General features: G+C 39.7%; 1 protein-coding gene across 3 annotated transcripts in view; it reads right to left on the bottom strand.

Moving 5' to 3' along the window:
• Window positions 1-6,922, bottom strand: part of LOC127415935 (protein jagged-2-like) — an 84,443-nt gene extending 77,521 nt beyond the window's left edge. For 2 of the 3 annotated variants that reach the window (XM_051654955.1, XM_051654954.1), the window contains exons 1-2: window positions 6,722-6,922; window positions 5,865-6,185 (exon numbers count right to left, since the gene is read on the bottom strand). In XM_051654955.1, the coding sequence (XP_051510915.1) occupies window positions 5,865-6,185; window positions 6,722-6,790 (390 nt within the window). In that variant the 5' untranslated portion in view covers window positions 6,791-6,922. Of the gene's footprint in view, window positions 1-4,551; window positions 4,603-5,864; window positions 6,186-6,721 lie in introns of those variants that run through there. The other variant, XM_051654956.1, reaches the window with a different exon arrangement.
• Window positions 6,923-8,573: the final 1,651 nt, after the last annotated feature.

Below are 8,573 nucleotides of genomic sequence, written 5' to 3' on the forward strand. Positions count from 1 at the left end.
CCATCCACCCCCAACTCACCATGCGCCTCACCGAGAATGAGCCACATTATAGCGACCACAAGGAGGTTACCCCATGTGACTCTACCCTCCCTAGCAACCGGGCCAATTTGGTTGCTTAGGAGACCTGGCTGGAGTCACTCAGCGCGCCCCGGATTCAAACTCGCGACTCCAGGGGTGGTAGTCAGCATCAATACTCGCTGAGCTACCCAGGCCCCTTATAAAAAGGTATTTTTAACTTTACTTGATGTCTTAAAATCTGCCGATATTGCACGAGACAGTGTTAGAAAAAAAGAGTGAGATTCAGTACAACAGTCAAAGTCACCACTCCAGTGAGTGTTAACAGTAGGTCTATATAGAAAAACAGCACAGACACACACAAAAGCATGTTTGAACAGCCCCTAACTTGCCCTTTACTTGAAAAGCTAACCCAAACCTGGCTGGAAAACTAGACGGTTTGTCGGAACTCGTCGCGTTTGCGTCAGATTGAAGATCTCTATTGCATGTGTAGAATAACCGAATAGTGATTTTGGTATTCGAATATTGGTGCATGGAATGGTTAACTGAATGTCAACTATCCATAGACATCCCTATTTAGAACCAGGGGCTAACAATAGAAACCCCTTTTTCACTCTCTCTCTCTCTCTCTCTCTCTCTCTCTCTCTCTCTCTCTCTCTCTCTCTCACACACACACATTAGATTCTAGTGTTATTAGAAAGGGACATCAGGGTTAAGCTCGCCAACTCCCACTTCTTTTCAGTGAAAAGACCCCATGTTTTTTTCTGAATTCTCTCGGGGGGATAGAAAATCTATTATAATTGCACTGCCTAATACAATTATGTGCACCACTGGTGGCTTGGTACATTCAACCTAAAGGTAGTTTGTCTATTGGGCACCCAATCATTTATTTGTTCACCTTGCATACATTCAGGATGCAATGCTGGCACATGCTTCCTTGGGTACTCCGCTTAAGCACCAAATATCCCAATGGCAGGCCTAAGCCTGGTCAAAACCCTTTAATCACAATCATGACAGCTTTTTCCAGCATTAATGAATACAGTGCTTGAAATAAAAATCCACTCAATCCATTAACAGCATTTTGGCAGAGGCCATTCTGCCAAATGCAATCTCAAAGCAGGCTGTTTTCATTGTTTTTAAGAGCCCACCATGTGGGAGTGATGGAGTAGGAGGTGCCTCGCCTGTACGCTTCATAAAATTCCAAACATTCTCTCTTTATATCATTTTTTAAATGTCGTCTCCCCCCCACCACCACCTCCACCTCTCAAGAAACAGTAAACAAATGAGCTGAGACCATGGATGTTCATGGTTTACTTTCTATGGTTACAAAATGCAACACATCAGAATCTCACAAATCACATTGTACAGGACGGGAGCATCATAAGAGGTTGTTTCATAAAGGTCACCCCTGGGCACATCGCCGTCTAATTGGTCCAGTCTCTCTGCTACTAAAAATACCTCTGGTACATGACTGCTGTATTCAAGAGGGAGAAAATGTAGCCTTGCCCTTCATTCAATGAGAAGATGGTTCAAAAAGCCCTGCACTGCCCCAAGTCACAAGAAAGAAAATGTTTATTGTGGTGGCTGAACAAAAAGCTATTTCAGGGTCAGAAAGAGACATGGAAGGGGAGAAAGAGGCTCAGATCAAGCTAGAGATTCCTCATGATCTCAAACTTCCTGTTGAATCACCACAGCCAGCCAGTCTCTATGGAGAGAGAGGAATCAATATCTGCTCTTCCTGAAACAATCACAAACCACTGCAGAGGACTGTTAATAGTGAGTTATGACTGCTGCTCTGCATTGACTTGCAGCACAGTCTCACAGTTACTGTTTATTTGTTCCTGACTTTCCTTTATTCAATATGAATTTGATATGGTTCTCTCAACTCTGCAAGACAAATGTAAAACTGTCCCACCCACTACTTTATTGTGGCTTCCAAGCAACCCATAAAAGACAACAACAACAACAACAAAAGATGGACATTGCTAACTTGAACATTTTAGGGCTGGGGGAGCAATGATCTATAATCAGCCCCAGTCAGCAACCACTTGAACTGGACAATTACTGCTTTTGTTGACTGGAGATGTAGCCAGCTGTGACTGGCTAATTACACAGTCAATAGTGTAATCAGTTGTGAGACTCTAGCACTTCTTTCCCAGGTGAGATGGGAACGAGTGGCTCCACTGAAAGACCAGTTAAGGGGGAAGGGAACTCGGGAGGGGAATAGATAATTGTTTACTAAAGGCCCATGTAACCGTCTCCTAGCAACTGCCCAGCAAGCTCCCAATCAGGTGTGGCTGATGCTGCCGTTTAGCCTTGAATCGTAGTGGTCCACCACTCTGACGGACGGTTACAGCTGTCGCCTCTATCGTCAACATTCTCTGCACAACCAGAGAGGCAGCGACAGGTATGGTCTCTCACCCTCTTGTGCTGCCTGTGGAGTTTGCCAGTAACAGAGACATCCACTAAAAGTGTGACACAAAGCTTCATTACACAACTGCTAGGGACTAGAACTAACAGGTGAGAATCTTAAACTGCGGCCTGATCTCATGAAGATTATGTGACTATGGCAAAATTTTTGCAAAATAATTTACCTAACCTCCTTTACAGCAGTTCCAAGGTGAAATGTCCAATGTGTGGAACATAAAGCAAGTTAAATTTCCTCCTAAACAGATAAGGCTTTTAAGGTTGATGCTCTATTGAGTTTTAAATAGTAAAAAAAAAAAAACACCTCCCAACCCTAAACCTTAAGCCTAACCGATAGTGTCATAAAAAGCAAATACAACATGAAAAACACAATTGCTAAAGCAACCACATCATTATCAGTATTCCTTCTATGACACTTCTGACTCACCTGTCCACTCGCATAGGCTTACTCTTCAGGACTCATACTCCCGTCATTTATGTTGCAAGTGCAACACTCTATCAGTTGAGTTATCTTGCAATTTGACTGCACTTGAAATGGCTTGTAAATGAAGTTAGTTTTGTAATGCAAACGTTAAAATGTATAGCCTTACAAGTCAAATACTAGGGATGCACCAATACCACTTTTTTCTCTTCCGATCCGATCCGATATCTGAAATCTCAGTAACGCCCGATACCAATCCGAGACCAGTGTTGTTGTTTTTTTTTTTTTTTTTTGAATAATCAGTTTAGAATATCTTTACATTATTGTGTGGAACTAATAGGGGGTACTCTTAAAGAAACACAAACCTCTAACTACACATTATTTCAATATAAATGTATAGTTTAGTAAGAAAAACTTTACTGTTAACTAGTCTACTGGATAATGTAGCAGCAAAATTAACTGTAATTCCAGTCTAAGAGTTCAGTAGAAAAGGAAGGTTGTTTTGTTTTGTTTTTTTTGCCAAAAAAAAAAAACTTTCAAATTCATATCTGGATTTTAAAGGATTCAGATCTTTTTTTGTTCAATTTAGTTGTAAGATATCAGTTCACTTTTCATTCAGTTATTTTTTGGAACCCATTCAATTTAAATATTGTTATAATTTGTCAACAAATAATAATAATAATCAATTATTATTATTATTACTATTATTATTGACTTTTAGAATTTTAAATACAACAGTAATATTTCTCAATCGTGCACCTTTAATTTTAAAACCCTCTGGCTTTTATTTTGACATTCTAAACTCTCCAGGAAGTCCTGTATGTGTCTGTTTGTAGGCAAGTTCACAGTAGTTTAATTCGCTTCTTATTCAAATTCTTGTAAAATGCACCTCCGGTGCTGTTCTAAATGCATATTATAAGTGAACCGAACTATTGAGCATCTACATCCGAGATGTTGTTCGTGAGTAGCGCTCAAATATTGCACACCACATAAAGACTAAAAATAGCCGCGTGTGTCAACAGAGCAGTGCCATGCGCATGCATTTTATATATTTACTTATTAAACACAGCCATTTGTGATTCACAGAGCTGTCGCACATCTTCAGGTGGCTTTGAATAAAATGCATGAGTGATATAAACTACTTTAATGGTGTTTTTATGGTTCTTTTATGTCATTTTTGGAGCTTAGTATCGGTTTTAGATCGGGCTCGTCGGACCAATACCCGATCAATCTAAAAACATCAGTATCGGAGCCGATACCAATCGGTTCAGTGCCATCCCTATCACGTATTGTAGTAAAAGTGATCAGATGCCATAAGATACTGTAGCATTGTGTGAGGAGCAGGACGAAAAGTAAGTGTTTATGAACGGATATTCTGCCGTTTTACTCATGATGTGTGTGAAAGTTTGTAAAAGTCATTGTCGTGGTACGTAAAATGAGCAAAGTAAAAATAATTTTGCAAAAATAAGGAATAGTAATGTGATTCTTTGAGACTAGGTTCAACAAATGCAAGCAAGCTGCATATCCTTGCAGCAACCTACTCTAAGCGATTGTAAAACAGACAAAATTTCTCACATAAATTATAGCTTTCCATTAAACAGTAAGAGGCCATTCACGCTGAATGCATTGTTGCGTAATTATATTTCTCCCAAAATTATAATTCCCTCATACTTTGCGGTCTACATCACCTGAAGCTGTTTGGAAAGTTTAGAGTGCATCTGGACTGTGAGCTGTGTAATTCTTCCTCTCCTCAGTCAAGCGCGAAGTGCAGTGTTGCTGGGGGGGGGGGGTATTAAAGGAAAGGTGTTTAATTACCATAGGAGGGCTGGTTAAGGGGTGTGCCGTCAGACACTGTTGAGTGGCTGTCTTTCAGTCTGTATGCCTAAACTAACACTGGGCTCCAGTCCAGAGCTGACAGTCAATACTACATTTTTTTTTTGTCTTTATTATTTTTTGGTATTGTTGTTGTTGTTGTTTGTGGGTGTGACACTGAAATGCATAAAACATTGCAGCGATTCGCCACCTGATATCAGGATTAGTAATGTGCCTGTGTGTCTGAAAAGACACTTGATAAGTATTTCCGATATTAAAACAAGGAAGACACAACCAGTACACTTCTACCCTTACAAATTTGCCATGGTTACCACAGTTTCCGCCACAGTCCCATAGTTCCTACAGTTATTGTTGCTACTATAAAACTGTGACAAAACATACAGTGAAAAGAAATTAAAACAAAATGACAAAGATCAAAAAGCTTCTTATGTGGCTTGGAAAAAAAAATCCATATTAATTTATTATCATTTTACAGTAGTGGCAACTATATTAGTAACTATGGTATTTTCCAGGGAACTTCGGATTCAAATGGTAATAAGCCACTGGAGAACTGCTTTTTTGTAAGGATTTGTGAGGAGAGTGGTTCAACCAATTCATACAGATCACAAAAGCAACAATTATGGCATGTGCAGCTGCATTGTGCCAGAGTTACATTTGAATAACAGGTACATTATTCAAATAAGAGGTTTGAGAAAGAGCCGTTATTTTCACTGCGGATCTAAGTCACACGAGCAAACCAACACAGCGTTAGTGCCCCAAAACTTGAGCTGCCTACCTAGACAGCATTCTATGAACGCGCCTAGGTAGGCAACTCACTAGGTTTGTACACACAGCCAGAAAGCTGCGGCGTTAACAGCGTATGTGTTCCCTTAAATGCACCTTTGGAGCAGTCAGATTGATTTTCCGTTTCAAACATTTAAACCAACACACGAGTGAATAGATGCATGGATACCAACCGGTGGAGTGATTACATAGCATATATATTTCTTCTTGTTTCATTATATGGCTGGAAAACACATTACGGTCCTGAACACAATGAGCATACCGTTAACAGCAGCGATTATAAAAGGACCAGGGTTTTCCGACATGATGGACCCTGTCATCACCGTAACACTATATTCCACTCAACTTCCGACCACTGACAGCTCGTGAAAAGACTCGCACTTACCGGCCAGGCGAAGTGAAAGGGAATGACGATCTTTCCCGCATCGCTCATTTTGTTGGGGTTGTTCTTGGCATTCTTAAATGAAAATATATTTCCACCGAGTACGTTCGTAGATCCAGAGCCGAAGGTGCACGGTCCTTTGGTGGTGACTTCAGACTGGTACTCCTTCAGACACACTTTAAAGTAAGTATCGCACTCGTCCCGCACGCAGCGCTGGTCTTGGGAGTTCCGCGTGCCGTCGCAACATTCCCCGTCCCACAACTCACCGTTTACATTTTCTACGGCAATCAGCTGCAGCTCGAAATAGCCAGAGGACTGGGACACCTAAAAAATGACATTTAAATGAGTTACAAAACATTAACATCGAAAGAAATAAATGCTGTTTAATACTGTTATTATTTATTTGATCGAAACGCACATATATTTTTGCACAACTGAGGTATTGCTATTTGGGGGAATGTATCAACGCTGGTTGATACATTCGCGTGCGCGGTTACAGAAAATCAATCTACAATTTTGCCTACCTGTTAATGCGTAAAAGAGGGGGAAACAGCCATGTATGTTTTAAAAGCATTCTAATTGATGTGACATATATTTACTTGAAATGACATGAAACCCGTGCAGCAAGTTAAAAATTCTTACATCTCTTGACAGTCCCATTTGCACGCGCACATGTGTCTTACAACTGACGTCTGCGTAATTCAAATATAGATTACTTTGAGCAGAATTCTGCTCTTAACAAATATCATCTTTGCTTTTCTAAAATCATCAGCCCGCCCACACCCACCAACTTTCGCCTCCTGATCACTTCAATGACAACGAAATCGATCTGTAATACTGGAAACAATCAGCGGTCTCACCTTCGTCCATATCGTTAACAGCAGGCACGCTATTGGGAGCCAATTTCTAATCCTGATACGATTCCACATGCCTCTGATTTATGCGTTATGAATCAGAGGCAAAATAATAAGATGGAAAACGGCCGTTGACCGGCGACAGGATCCTCCGCTACTGACATGCAAAAATTCACAAGCGTGGTGTGTTTGCCCGGTGATGTTCTCTCTTACTCACCGCAAATGATATGTTTCACAGCTACAGCACGCCTGAGGAGATCTCGCGTGATTGACAGCCGGATTAGCCAATCACAAATCCTCCAGTTTACATTGTTGGCCAACGCCGCTCGAGGGTGGAGTACTGCCAAAAAACTTACACAGTGAAAGGTGCAATGTTTCACAACGATGAGCTATAAAAAGGGATTTTATTTTATTGCTATGAAGAATTATGTGTTATTTAAGTAATAACTTAAAAAACAAATGCGTTTTAATACTGGCGACCTTAAATTAAAATTCAGTGACAATCACACCTCAAATTTAAATGCGCTTTCTACAGTGAAGCTGCAAATGCTTTTGAGTTTAAATTCTGAAACATGACTGAAAAAAAGTAATCTGGATGCATATTTTGAAACAAAATTCATTATCATATTTTAAACACTCTGGTATATTCTAATCTTACATTTAAATTGACATCTTTTCAAGTTAATGTTTGATTATTATTACGTGAAAACCGAGTGATATAGTGTGGTGAAGTAGTTTGAGCCTCAGGAAACCTACGTATCTCTCTGTTGCAGTTAGGTTTCATGTCTAGTTGCGTGCTTTGTTTACTAGTGTGATTTGACACAGGTGAGCGCGCCCTCTACTGTACATTAGTGCATAACCTGCAATGGAAGCCCCAAAAAGTGGATTCTGAACACTGGAAACACTAGATAATATATATATATATATATATATATATATATATATATATATATATATATATATATATATATATATACACTGGCGGCCAATAGTTTGGAATAATGTACAGATTTTGCTGTTTCGGAAGGTAATTGGTACTTTAATTCACCAAAGTGGCATTCAACTGATCACAAAGTATAGTCAGGACATTACTGATGTAAAAAACAGCACCATCACTATTTGAAAAAAGTCATTTTTGATCAAATTTCCAGCAGCCATCACTCCAACACCTTATCCTTGTGTAAGCATGCTAAATTGCTAATTTGGTACTAGAAAATCACTTGCCATTATATCAAACACAGTTGAAAGCTATTTGGTTCGTTAAATGAAGCTTAACATTGTCTTTGTGTTTGTTTTTGAGTTGCCACAGTATGCAATAGACTGGCATGTCTTAAGGTCAATATTAGGTCAAAAATGGCAAAAAAGAAACAGCTTTCTCTAGAAACTCGTCAGTCAATCATTGTTTTGAGGAATGAAGGCTATACAATGCTTGAAATTGCCAAAAACTGAAGATTTCATACAAAGGTGTACACTACAGTCTTCAAAGACAAAGGACAACTGGCTCTAACAAGGACAGAAAGAGATGTGGAAAGTCAGATGTACAACTAAACAAGAGGATAAGTACATCAGAGTCTCTAGTTTGAGAAATAGACGCCTCACATGTCCTCAGCTGACAGCTTCATTGAATTCTACCCACTCAACACCAGTTTCATGTACAACAGTAAAGAGAAGACTCAGGGGTGCAGGCCTTATGAGAAGAATTGTAAAGAAAAAGCCACTTTTGAAACAGAAAAACAAAAAGAAAAGGTTAGAGTGGGCAAAGAAACACAGACATTGGACAACAGATAATTGGAAAAGAGTGTTATGGATCTTAACCCCATTGAGCTTTTGTGGGATCAGCTAGACTGTAAGGTGCGTG

This window comes from Myxocyprinus asiaticus, chromosome 25 (assembly GCF_019703515.2).
Source record: "Myxocyprinus asiaticus isolate MX2 ecotype Aquarium Trade chromosome 25, UBuf_Myxa_2, whole genome shotgun sequence".
Lineage (NCBI taxonomy): Eukaryota > Metazoa > Chordata > Actinopteri > Cypriniformes > Catostomidae > Myxocyprinus > Myxocyprinus asiaticus.